At 33.4% G+C, this 13,476-nt stretch overlaps 2 protein-coding genes across 3 annotated transcripts; both read right to left on the bottom strand.

Annotated features, from left to right (window-relative positions):
- Window positions 1–1,267: 1,267 nt before the first annotated feature.
- Window positions 1,268–5,668, bottom strand: LOC149495799 (uncharacterized). Its single transcript, XM_089723397.1, has 8 exons — window positions 4,290–5,668; window positions 3,806–3,935; window positions 3,504–3,669; window positions 3,316–3,431; window positions 3,140–3,220; window positions 2,079–2,165; window positions 1,887–1,961; window positions 1,268–1,600 (listed from the first exon to the last, which is right to left on the bottom strand). Exons 1-8 carry the CDS (start codon window positions 5,666–5,668, stop codon window positions 1,511–1,513), a joined length of 2,124 nt encoding a protein of 707 aa, XP_089579523.1. The 3' UTR covers window positions 1,268–1,510.
- LOC110008797 (uncharacterized) lies at window positions 5,624–11,496 on the bottom strand. 2 transcript variants are annotated; one of them, XM_089723395.1, is made up of 6 exons: window positions 11,125–11,496; window positions 7,197–10,684; window positions 6,469–6,595; window positions 6,272–6,373; window positions 6,047–6,126; window positions 5,624–5,762 (listed from the first exon to the last, which is right to left on the bottom strand). In XM_089723395.1, the coding sequence occupies exons 2-5, from the start codon at window positions 10,139–10,141 to the stop codon at window positions 6,052–6,054; spliced, it is 3,249 nt and encodes a 1,082-aa protein (XP_089579521.1). In that variant the 5' UTR covers window positions 10,142–10,684; window positions 11,125–11,496; the 3' UTR covers window positions 5,624–5,762; window positions 6,047–6,051. The 2 variants fall into 2 exon arrangements, with proteins under 2 accessions (XP_089579521.1, XP_089579522.1); XM_089723396.1 differs by lacking the exon at window positions 5,624–5,762 and adding an exon at window positions 5,817–5,956.
- Between the last annotated feature and the right edge of the window lie 1,980 nt (window positions 11,497–13,476).

Genomic DNA, 13,476 nt, shown 5'->3' on the forward strand with positions numbered 1-13,476 from the left:
AAAATAAAATGCAATTGTTGAAGTACAATTTTGTTATTTTACTTTGCTTTATAAGGAATCTAATTTTTATATTTTTATATTTACATAACTTAAATTTATATTAAAATAATATCCATTTTTAATTATAATGTATAGTTTTATTTAATTACATAAAAAATAATATAATGTATTTTTTAAAAACTTATACCCTTATTTCAATTTCTTTTTATTTTTAGGATGAATCACACAATCCTCAATGATTTCATTATTTTTTCAAATTGAAATTTTGATGACTCCATGAAGTTATGAGAAATGATTGGCAAATTGTTTAAACAAATTAAGTGAATTCAATAACAAGCAATAACACTTATGCACCCCACTTATTTTCACCTGTACAAACCTAAACTATTATCATCTTATAAAGATTTGATATTTAATTAGGTCAAGGATGTAGCTTGGACTCAATTGGAAGTTCTCGAGTTCTGATATTCACGTTTAAGTTTGACTTCAATGAATACTCGAAATATTTACACTCAATTGATTACTATTCAAAAGAAATTCTTTTTTTTATTAATACTAGAGTTGGAACTTAAATTAATAAATTTATTATTTAAATATAATATAATTTTACATCTAAAATTTAAATGCTCAATTAGATTCATGAGTCACTTAATTGATTATTATAATGTTTGAACTCAACTCAATTAGCTACACTAATTATTGGTGGGTCGAATAAAAGATTAAAAAATTATATTAAAAAAAAACTTATACAAGATTTCAATTAAAAAAAAAAAAATTGGATATTAAATTTTTTTTTTTTTTAAAAAAACATTGAAAGATACTGAGATCGATCGGTCCAAAAGGACCTTGCCCTATTGTATTTACATGGAGTCATCTATCATGACAAGAATATAGAAGAAAAAGGAACAGACAATTTACATTGACAAGGCACAGCACCATAAAGAATCCAACTTGTTTCTTATAAACAACTAATATATATGCATGAAACTAAAAACAGGAACTTCCTCAAAACAATCACAGGATGATCCTCTATATTGTTTTTTTAACAGCCATTGTTGCTGTTATGACTCTGACAGGGTTAAGAATCAAATGGTTGAAGTAAATGTTAAAAGAAAAGTCTAGAATCAGACATTCATTTGTTTCGTTTGGTCACAGCAATCACCTACCATTAACGAGTAAGTGCAAAGAATTCAATAACTTTATAAGAAATTGCTTTCAACAAACAGTTCTATATAAATAGTAGCCTTTGGATTCTATTATAGATAAGTAAAAGTAGAAAGAGAGAAATTTTTTATTGACAATGCAGGGTTTTATTCTGAAAGTTCTCAAACTTTTAACTTATGTATTACACATTCACTATTCCAAGCTCACACGAGAATATATGCCTCCTATATATGGCTTATTGAGAATAGTCTCACGGAAGTTCTTAACGAACAACTGCTTTTAAACTCTTATCACAAACATGTAGAAAGGGAGCCAGACAATAAGAAAGAGAAGGAGAAATAATTAATCACCACTCTATCAAACCTTTAAGAATGAGTCTTGCAGCTGGAATTGGCTTGCCAGCTATCTTGTCTTCCAAGAAATCCTCCCCAAATGACTACAAGATGATAGCATAAGAATATGAGAATGCCATTGAAAATAAAAGGAAAAGGCTCAATACATAATTCACCTATGTACTTACCAAATATTAATTTTGCATATAAAAGTTAAAACTTAAAAAATTGCTTTTAGTGTAAGAAGTTGTAAGATTATTATAAAAAATGAAGTTCAATATGTCACAAGATTGATTTTAAAGTTCAGTGCAACGTAATATTTTTTTATCAAACTTTTAAATTATTTATTCAGCCAAAAGGAAAAATATAATGGGAAAATGAACATCAAACCTTAATATTGCTCAAAGACAGTTCACCATTCATTGCATCTCTAATGTTATGTTCAATTCCACTGTAAGATATAACCTATTTGTAAATGGACAACGTTAGCAAGCATTGAATTAATAATTAATAAAAAATAAAAATAAAATGACAAGATGCATAACATCAGACCTAATATATTAAAGGGATGAAGAAACATACTTTTGGTTCTCCGAGAGCAGCACCAATGTCATAATAAAGCCACCTCGCCACATCTTTATGTTCCATTTTGATATAGACGGACAGCAGCTTCAAAATGAAATCACAGCATTATTTTTTTAATAGATAATGGCATAGTCAACAATAAGAAAGTGTCCGAAGCAATGTAAAGTTTTAAAATATAAGACTGAAAGTGACGGATTAAAAAAAAAAAAATAGTGACCTTTTCAATCTACATCAAAAGAAAATTTTCATAGAAGTTAATCTATAATTTTCTTGAAACACAAGAAAAAAATTATATATTTATGACATGGGAAAATTTTTGGAGCTACATTATGAAGATTTTCAACATCAACTTTGATGATGAGGTAGCAAAATATGAATTTTCATTATCATGTAATATATATATAATACACACAAATAATAAGTTGTGTATCTTTTACTGATTTTAACTGCTCCGCAATAACTTTTTAAGTAACTTTAGCATTTTGACAATAGCTATTTTATTGGAAAATGGAAATGGAGAGGAGATATCGAAAACATAAACATTCACAAGAACTCAAAGTTAAAAATTCAAAGCAAATGGCAACAGATATTAACCATCGAAGACACAAATCCACAGCACAAAGGAATACAAATTTGTTTCTTTTTTTCTTCTTCATTTTTCTGCATAATACATTTACAACTTCTCTCTCTTTTTCTCTTTTCTCATACTCTTAAATCTGTCCTGGCAGCTATATTCATACAAAAGCTCAACAATAACTTTTTCCAACTTTTCATCTAATGCCATACTTCTTTTCCTTAAAACAAAGGCTTCCATCCCTTTTCAACTAACATATCTAGCAAAATCTCATTCTCCAATATATTTGTTACAGTGTTGGCTAACATAGTATTTGAACTATTTTTAGATGTTAAGATATCGTTTTATAAAAAGCTAAAACATTTAACATTTAATTTTTAGCATTTCATGAAAAGTTATTCAAACAACTAACAGCTAAACATTGCTAAAATAACTAACAGATATCAAAACACATAATCTTGCCGAACAGACACTTTGTAGTTACCTTTCCATTGAAGGCTTTTGCTGCCTCTTGAAATTTGGACATAAGATTTTCTAAATCATCTTCAGGGGCAAAAAGCCATAACTGAAAAAAAAAAAAAAAAATCACACAGCATTAAAATTATGAAGTCTAAAATTCCTTAAATGTAGAAAACAAGTAACTTTGTATTAATATCTTGCCTGTTTTATTGGATTACCAAGAATCTGGAAGTAATTATGTACATTGAAAGTGGTTACCAAAGGAAACTTGTTAATGGATACAAAGTTGGCCATCGCCAATCTAGTGAAAGGACCATCTGAAAAGATGAACATAATTAATTTTCTAAAGTACCAAGTTCAAAAATGATTGCGATGATGTTTCAACGAACCAAATTGGATAAACTTTCCAGCATCTTTTCGCAGCATGAACAGCGCTGGGCGTTTGACTTCTGGATTGACATGAAACATCTTTGCCACACATTTACTAGCAGTTTTATAGAAGATTAGATCATTTTCCAACTCTGAGACAGCAGCTAATGCCTTACTGTCTGGACCCTGTCAATTTTTGCATATATTACCCTTGTTCATACCACAAGATTCTCCAGCATAAATAGAATAAAATGATGGAGAAAAGACAATAATTTTAACCCCTTTTCAATATATTTTATGGGTTAAGATAAACAATAATTACCTCTAGAGTGTCAAGGAATCCCAAAATAATCATAGATTCAGACATCAAAATATTGTGTGCCTGTAATACTTCTGTCACACTGCGAACACCGCCATTCATCTTCTCCTTCACCCAATCCACAACAGCATCCCTGCAATGTGAATGATAGTGTTTTAACAATACAGGCATAAAAAAAGCACAAGAAAAGCAAGAAATTACAATATGTCAGTTGACAATATACATAATATGGGAGAAACTCATATTTTCAATGATTTCAGTTAAGGCTTTGAAGGACCAGAGGAGATCAGATTTGTTTATTGGTCTAACATAAGTTTGTAAATATATATTGTTAATATAGAATAAAATTCTACGAATGCATGGTATACACATGTTAGTCCTTTATCTTCTCAACACTAAAGAACTTTCTTCCTATGTTTCACATTTTTCAGGAAAAAAACATAGAATAGCCAGTCAAAAATCAATCAAAAACAAACCAGAAACTCACCTTGTACGGCAGTAATAACAAGTATGCATGTGAACTCCACCAATGAAAAAATATAAAGTAGGATCCCAAAAAATTCTGTCGTTCCTTGTCAGCTCTTTTTTCATTGTAGAATCATCTCTAGCAAAAAACACCTTGCCTTTCAGCATATAGGCAGCTGCAGCATACTCTAAAGCCAGACTATTGCCCTGATAAGACCATGGCATATAGAATTTCACTACCACATATTTGTTCTCTAGAACAAAATCGCTGAAATTTTCCTTGCTCAAAACTATATCATCCATTTCATAGAGAGGCCTGTCCACCTCAGTTTCACCATGAAAATGTTCCATCTTAGACATGTTCATTAAAGCTACACGGCGAAAATCTTCTTTTTTATCTTTAACACTGTCAGAAAGTTGAAAATCTTCCATCTCTGTAGAAGGCATGTTCAGCACAGGTTCGTCATGAAAATCTCCCCTTTTATCTTCAACACTTTCAAACTGCTGATTTTCATTGATGGAGAGAAATGAAGGCTCATCATGTATTTCAACATCATGATATGGCGAAACTTTGAAACTATCTTGATTGGAGGCTTTTTCATCAAGAACTTCTGCTGCTTCTAGGACTATGTGCAATGCGATTTCCTTCTGCTCATTGACAACTTCAATAATGTTCAACTCTTGATTAGTTGATTCTTCATAGGCGTAGAGAAATGTTCCATCATCTGTTGATTCTAATTCTACGGATGGGAGCACCTCATGACTTTGAAACTCTTGATTGGCGTCCATTTTATTGTTTGCTAGTTTTGTGCGAGGCGTTATTTCACCAATATCATATTGGATACCTATACTACCTTCAGCACCTGGAGGAGCTTTGAACCTATTCAAAGCTTTATCAGAGTACTGGTTGGGGCTGATACTTGTGGTATTTCTGTTTTCATGTTCAAAGGATGTAGCAGCTTCTGATAAATTGTTGGAATTATGTTCTTTTTCTGGAATTAGTGGCCATTTTGTATGATGAACTTCACTAATGACTCCTTCACCAAGGTAATACATATCACCAGCAGTGGGAGACATGACAAGGCCCTCCTTTTCCAAGGAAGGGTGAGCTTTAGAAGCATCATTCTCATTGTTGATTGGTTTATCTGAATTAAGAGGAGATTTTCCGAGGTTCAGGCCGTAATAATTTTTTGCAGAGTATGCAGCTTCAGATCTTCGGAAAAATTGACTAGAGTATTGAGTTTCAACACTGATGCTTTTTTGATGTTGTAGCCATGAAAAAGCCCTTTTAAGGCCATCAAAATTTAGTGATGAAAACTGAAAGGGAGTCAAAAACCAAAACACAATGAACAGGAGCAGGACTGAAGTGAATAGAATTGCTAGAGTTCTTGCTGGCAGCATTGGTAGGAGAGAAAAGGATGAGAAATTATTGGTTGAAATGATGAATTGGATTGAGCTTTCTCCCTTCCTACTATGAACGATCCAATTCTTTAACCTGGTGTGTCAAATGGTAATGTCAAAGCAAAATATGGGTTATGTCGACAGAATTGTCCTACTTTTTGGCCATATCTGTAATTTTAGTTCAGGAGTCAATTTCGAAACAAGATAGTAGTCAATTTCGAAAAAGGAGTCGATTTCGCTTTAAAATATCTAAAACTAGCTACTGAAACTGAAAACAAGAGAAAATCCCTGCACAAGACAGTTCTATCATATAATTCATACTTGTCAATTTGATTGATATTTCTTGATAGTTCCTATCAGTGTTCACAAAATACTAACCAGAATCAACAATCTATGTCACTGGTCACACCAACTTCACCAATTAATTCTTTCCTGATCATATTCAAAATGTCTGAAACCTATACAGCAGAGAAGAAACACCATCAATGATAACAACCAAAATATAATGAGCAAGATCCTGGAACTTTCAGAAACAAAAGATAAAGACAAAACCATCTTACATCGGCATCTAACAGAAGATCAAGAAAAAAGAATTTGTCTAACCTCAAAATACTGTTCCAACACTGGTGAATATTGATGCAGTATATTGTATATCTTCTCAAGTAGACATAAAAGTACCTCTACTTTATCACCTAGCAGATCCACCTGCAATTTAAGAAGATTTTCTGAAATGATGTATTAAGATGAACATTTTTATAGTCTATCCAACTTCACAAATGGTAAAAACAGTAGCTCAAGACCTCAGTTTCAGCTATTCTGAGATTCTCACATCGACTGAAAAAAGCCTTTCTATATAGCCATTGTTTCCTCCTTTGTCTGGCAACAAGTTCAGCAAGTGGATTTAAATAATCCATTGCTTCTTCCAACCTGTAATAAGTAGCAACAGAATCTGCTCAATGTACAAACTACAACTAATTCTCAAAGACTGTAAATCTGTTGGAATTAGAGAGGACAGGAAAACAAAATATAGAGAGAGATCAGAACACCAACTGAGCTATGAAATTAAAGAAGATTTTTATTTTTATTTTCTATATGAACATGAGTTTCTGACAAATTCTCTCCAATTTCCTCTTCACTTTTCTCTACATTTTCCATTAACAAAGGCTGCTATAAAACAGCAGATTACGTAGACAAGAAGAACAACATTATTATTTATTACACCTTAATTTCTGGAATAGAACTACAAAAGACCTCTCCAGATAAATCTCACAAATTCTAACGATTTCAAAATCCTAGTAATTTGTTGGAATATGTTTCTAGCCTTTCTAATGAATTGAATTGGAGAATAAATACTCTATAACATCAGAACAGGCGTCAATATCATTCTTATATAATTTGCAACATTTGTGAGCAATAGCATGCATGCAATAAAGGAAGAGTTCTTGAAACTATTATTCAGAAATAAATAAATAAACAAAAAGGAAATGAAAATGGAAAAGGAAAAAGAGCTTATGGAAGAATGAAATACCTCAATATGTTCAGTTCTAACTTTTTTTCAACCCTGCACTTGAAGTCCGCGAATACTTGCAAAAATTCCATAATAGGCTTAAACGCAGAATAATGTGAAATTACTTTCACCTCCTTGCTTTCTTTTGGTTGTGACAAGGATGGCCTCTTGGCATCTGAAAAAGCTGTCCAATCATCAACCCTTTCTATACCTTCACCTGTCACACCTACGCAAGTCCTTAGCTCGTCCAATAGTGCCTTACTCAAAGCTATTTGCTCCAGGGCTTTCTCAACTTTGCTGCTTACAGAACTGAGAGTGCCTCCCATCTCAGTAAACAACGCTTGAGATATCTTTAGCTTATCCAAATTTTCATGCTTCTTTTGAATGGAGTGATAATGTGCATCATACTGCATAATTTCAGAACTTATGCTTTGAATCAAATCCTCCTCAAATTTAATACAAGTTAATAGTGAATCTTGTTTTTGGACCAAAATATCCTCTCCGCTGACCTCCTGACTTCTGTCTAACTTGTCATCAGATATGAAACCTTCTGAGGTTTTGAAATGATCCTGCGCAGCAGCTTCCCTATAAGAAGCACCAGCTTCTTTCATAGTCTCTACAATGGCAAGTAGGAAAATTTCTTCCCCAATGAGACACTCAAAGTTTTGAGCATCAATTTCCTTCTTCCAATCTTTAAACATTTCCCTAAGGAAAACCATACAGACATCATCCTTAGCTGAATGCTCTATAGCTTGAAAGGACTCATTACAATTGAAGAAACAGATACAATTCTCCAAATTTTTGACCTCATTGAGTTTACTTGCAAAGCAATTATCTATATTTGCTGTATCCCTCAGGTCTTCAATTTGAATCTCATGCATCTCTTCCCTAACATGGCTTTCAGTAACTGATCTTTCTACAACCTCATTCCACTCCTTCCACAGTTCAACAAAAAGTAATCCGGATATTTCCTCTATTAATTTTCCCTCTAAAATGCCTTCTTTGAATGTGCATATTATGTGATCAGTAGTATTAGCTATATCTCTGTGTGTCTCTTCCAAACCAATCTGATATATATCTTCCTTAATAAGGTTTTCAATACCAGATCTTTCAATAAATTCATTCCATTCCTTGCATGTTTCCCCAAAAAAGACACTTGATATTTCCTCCCTTAATTTTCCCTCGATATTATAGTCTTCCAAACAAGATCTTTCATCTCTGGCATCTACATATTCTGCCAACGCAGAGTCAAGAGTAGAACCAAAATCCTTCGCTGCCTCACTAAACACGATGTAATTTATGTCTTCTCTAATCTGAACACCAAGCTGGTCACTTTCAATTTGTTCATTCCACTCATTTACCACTTTCTCCAACAAATCTTCATGCATACTTTCTCTTATCAGGATCTCCAAGTCATAACTATAAATATAATTGCTGGATTCATTTATGAAACCTTCAAAAAGAGCAGCATAAGTCTTCTCCAGTATCATCATCTGCAAACTTGCATCTTCTTTCTCTTCTTTCAGAATCTTTATTTCATTCTGTAATTCATTCACAGCATTGGACATTGAAATTGTCTTCACTTTCTCCTGGCCATCTTCCGAATGGTCAATTTGAGATTTCTCCTGTCGTGTGAAGTAACTTTTTTCATGGTCAGTACCTTCATACTCACCAAAACTTTCACCAAGTTTTGCATTCCAGTTAATTAAATTTTCCATTCTTATAATAACATCTTGGATCTTTCTTCTAGGTTTAATAAGATCCTCTTCTCTCTTGGGGGATGAACAACCTTTTTCTCCAGTATTTTCCCGCTTTATCTTCTGCGCCTCTCTGGATTTTTTCTTGATAAAGGACTCATGATTCTTTATCATTTTAGCAACAAAGGTAACAGCATCATCTTCTGTATTCTCTTCTTCAACCTCCTTCTGTTGGTATACTTTCTCAACCCTTAAGGTGGAATTTTGAGGTTTACCATGAATATCTTCTTCTGATAAAGACCTTTCTCTTGGCCCCAGATAAATCTTACCCTCATGATTGCTTTGGGATAAGCAAAGAGCTTCTAGATCATCATTCAAGCACTTAATCTCTTTCATCAAATCCGACAGATGCTCACTCAGTCCAAAAGAAACTTGTTTTTCTCTCCCTCTAACTTTTACGTTGAAATTCTCCTGAATATCCCTCACAAAACCATTGATCAAAATACCTAATGCATCTTTCTCAATTGTCGATCTCCATTGCTGCTCTATGGGTTCCATATCAGAGAAGAACATAGAATTCTGCATCTTTCCAAAAGCAATATCCATAGTTTCTTTCAAGATGTCTATGTCAGAACCCATCTGCTCAATCTTTATACTATCAAAACTCCTATTTCTCCTCCTATCTTCAGGTTCTAGTTTATGTTTGATATTCCACACCTGCCGATCCAGCGAATTTTTCAACCCAGAGAACTCCTCATCTGCTACCCGATTCCCAAGAATAAGTTCATCACCAACTCCCTTATTGCCAAGACTAAGCGCCTCAACACTTTCTATTTTGGTCGGCTCAAGCTTGATCTTGGCGCATAAAGAATCCAGGTCTCTTTCTTTCATTTCCAATGCTTGTCTAAACTTCAACTCATTTTCTATTCTCTTGGTTAACTCTCTATCCTTTTCTGCAATGGCCAGCTCCAACTCCTTGAGACGTCCTATAAGACGATCTCTAATGTCTGTCAAGTCCCATAATACCTCTTCATTGCTGATTTCAGAACTACTATCTGCTTCTTCTTGAACAAAACTCAAACACCCCTCCAACTGCATAACTGCCAACTCATAGAACTTGGATATTTCAGTCAGTCGCTCTATAACACCTTCCTTAGATTGGGCTCTTTCATGTGCTTTATCCATTGCAGAATGCACAATTCGCATCATTGTAGAATCTGTCAAGGATATTTTGAATCTACCACCCACCCTACCAACTAACTCATCCATTTCTCAGGAAACTAATGAACAAAAAAGAATTACAACCAAGCCACACTATGTTATATAACCAAGCTAGAGTGAAACAAGAATAGAAGCTGTAAAAGAATTTTGGCAGCAAACGAAATCTAAAGGCTTAGAACATTAAAGAATTTTTTAATAATGTATAAATCAATGAAGCGTGAAGAAATGTCAATATCTTTCAAGCAAACCAAAAATGAGAGCAAATTCTCTCTGTGTCACCTTTTTTTTCTTTTGATTGGCTTGAAAAGTGGATGATCCAACTAATTAATCTATACTTGCAATATATATATATATATAGAATAATCCACACTCCACAGGTCCACTTTCTCCAGTTGTCAGTGAAAGCAGCATTTGCACTATATATAATATAGCTGTCTGCTTAATTCTTGAAATTCAGTTATATATTTGAGCTCCATCTCAACAGAAAAGCTGATAACCCTCCATAGACCGTGGGCAAGGCACGAATAGCGAGCTTTATATACTGATATATCGTCAAATGAATTCTCTTTTGGGAAAATTACTATTGTACCCCTGCATATATCAAAATACAATTAATGAATTGCTTTTCCAGAAATGTTTTTCTGAAATCCTCATATTTCAATGCGTCACAAAATTCAGTTCTTCGTCCCATTTTTTTCCACTTTTTCCATTAAGTGAATAAGAAAACTAAGATCAAAAGAGAGAGAATATATTATAAAGGCAATAATACCCCTTTGCTGACGTGTTATATTGTGGAATCAATAATATTTGTGTATTGAGAACTTCTAATTGAAAGACAAAAGTGATTTGGAAAAAGAATGAGGCTAGGGTTTTGGATTGAAAGAAAATGATGTCATTGAGCATAGAGATAATGAATAGAAGGCAGGTTCCTGAATGCTCTTTGCAAATGTAGAAAGACGGCTAGCATTTGAATCTACTACCAAAAATAAGAACTGACTCTACTATTATCGTATGGATAATGAGTATGGTACCTTTTCGGAATGGTGCAAGTCCGCTAAGTCACTCTCTGAGACAAGTGTGAGGGATGGTGTCGAGCCGGTCAATAGAAAGGGAGGTAAATGATTTTGAAGCCGAACTCCAGAGAACCCTTGTCAAAGACGTTTTAAATATCAAAGATATGGTATACAACTCGAACGAGGAAAATAGAAGCCTTTGTGGAAAATTGGAAGGATGGATGTAGTAGTTAGCCATCTGAAGCGTTATGCATGTTGTCTATTTTCATTACATTCATTGTGGTTTTGACTTTGATTGTTAACTAGAGGTTGGGGTCGTGGTTTACCTTGAATAGTTGTAGCCGATGGGTCTAAAGGCATTGAATAGATGTAGGTGGATTTGTAATGAACGGTTGGTGAAACTTTAGGGGTTGTAATGAATGGTTGGTGTTGTTTTTTTTTTTTTTTTTTTTTCTTCTTTTCTTTGGTAGCATGCAGTAAATGGGCTACAGGTTAGTGTTTGTTTAAACCAATACAATTTTCATATGAGCATGAATGATTAATATATAAAGATTCTGTTTATATCTATTAGTTAAATTCCTATTTATATGTGTTCATATTTGTTAGTTAAATTTATATTCAAGGCTCAATCCCCTATATATACAATTTCAACTGGCCAGCCACAGAAAATGAAATTTACAAATCCAACAAACAACTCTGCAAATCATTAACATCACCTGTTGTATATCACAACTAGTTACAATATATTTATAAGTAGGCAACACTTTGATGAAATGTACTTTGCATTTTTTACAGAAACCAAAATATTATGAGTGCTTGTAAATCAAACGTCCAATAAATTTACAAGTAGGCACAAGCAACACAGGAAATTATCATTTACCATTACATTTACTTCCTAAATAAAAATAAAAAAAAATAAAAAAAAAAAAAGATCATATATTGTTGCTCCTAGTTAAAAGTTTAGAGTAAATCAATCTGGAACTGCTTGTGCCCCCTGCAAAACATATAGAAAATTTCATAATCTGTCTCTGTCCAGCTTAAGAGGTCCCACTCACTGATGTTGTTTCTGCAGGCCTGGAGCTGGTAATTGCAGATTGAGATTGTCCTCTATTCTGCCTCTTTCTCGTGCCTTGATATTAATAATAAATAGAAATTAATATACAGTTCACAAACACTAGTTCAGCAGTAAATATAAAAAAAAAAATAAATAAACTATAAATAACATGTCACTGTAATGGAGGTTGGGATTGACATGTTCTCTTGTTGTGGCCCAACTGACAGCATTGTTTACACCTTTACAGCGGTAGATCTTATGCTCTTTCTTTTAGTAGGTCCTTCACCCTCCTATCTATTCCTCTTATTTTTATGTCTACCTACTTTCCTCTTTACATCAAGTGGCTTAATCTTGTCAGAGGGATCAAGTACTTGAAAATCACTCTCAGAAATTGGATGAATTACACTCCTGTAACAATCAGTATACCTCTTAACTGTGTAAAATTGGTAAAAATCTTATATATTAAGCCTCCTGTACCCAATAGACAACAAAACATGTTTGCATGGTAAGCTTGAAACTACCCACCCTAAACAAGTATATGTTCTCTTGGCCAATCAACATCAAATGCAAAAGGCCCATCTTTGACCTCATATTCATCAGTTCTACTTGGCATCATTCTGCATAGTCTACTTTCTTTCATCAACTTCCTTAACTCCTTCATGCATTTTGGTTTTAGTTTGCCCTTCCATTATGTAGCGTTAGCATATCTCTTATGCAGACGAACTATATATTTCTTCCTCAAAGTATCTAATAAACTTACAATTGGCATTGCCCTCAGTTTTTCTATCAATGCATTAAATGATTCTATCATATTGTTTGAAACATGATTACTTTTGGCATAATGATCAAATGCATACATACTCCATTGATTCATAGGTATTTTCATTTGCCATACATTGGATTTCCCATCTAACTTCTTTCCTATTTCTTTCATATGTAAGTTGAAATCTTCAATAAATGTTGATTTTGCACTAGCTCAAAATTCATTTTAAGAGCTAAACAAGGGAACTCTTTTTTGAAGTTTATTTCAATATGCCTACAACAAAACCTATGCAATGCATTAGCAAACCAAGTTTTGACAGCATCTGTCAAACCATGTTAGGCATTTATACAAAATTCTATTAATACCAAACAATATGCTAGTGGCAGACATAAATGCAACTTACCCAGCATTTGAAAACACCCCTCTATTTGTATCAGGAGTCACAGCTAAGAGAAACACTCCTCCGAATGGACCTTTTAGGTGACATCTGTCCAGGCTTATAAAAGGCATGGAACCCATCTCTGAAAGCTTTGAAGCAAATAAATAACCTCCT

Source organism: Jatropha curcas, chromosome 6 (assembly GCF_041381405.1).
Source record: "Jatropha curcas cultivar XTBG-Jc1 chromosome 6, XTBG_Jcur_1.0, whole genome shotgun sequence".
NCBI classification, from domain to species: domain Eukaryota; kingdom Viridiplantae; phylum Streptophyta; class Magnoliopsida; order Malpighiales; family Euphorbiaceae; genus Jatropha; species Jatropha curcas.

Bases quoted from the DNA above. Each gene is read 5' to 3' on its own strand.
- LOC110008797 (XM_089723395.1), bottom strand. From the start codon at position 10,141: ATGGATGAGTTAGTTGGTAGGGTGGGTGGTAGATTCAAAATATCCTTG. The intron at 6,596-7,196 runs GTATTTCATTCT...TACTTATTACAG, and splicing joins TTAGAACTGAACATATTGAG to GTTGGAAGAAGCAATGGATT. The intron at 6,127-6,271 runs GTTAGACAAATT...TCTGCTGTATAG, and splicing joins TGTTGGAACAGTATTTTGAG to GTTTCAGACATTTTGAATAT.
- LOC149495799 (XM_089723397.1), bottom strand. From the start codon at position 5,668: ATGCTGCCAGCAAGAACTCTAGCAATTCTATTCACTTCAGTCCTGCTC. The intron at 3,221-3,315 runs GCAAGATATTAA...TTTTTTTTTCAG, and splicing joins TTGGTAATCCAATAAAACAG to TTATGGCTTTTTGCCCCTGA. The intron at 1,601-1,886 runs GTTTGATGTTCA...ATCATCTTGTAG, and splicing joins TGTCTTTGAGCAATATTAAG to TCATTTGGGGAGGATTTCTT.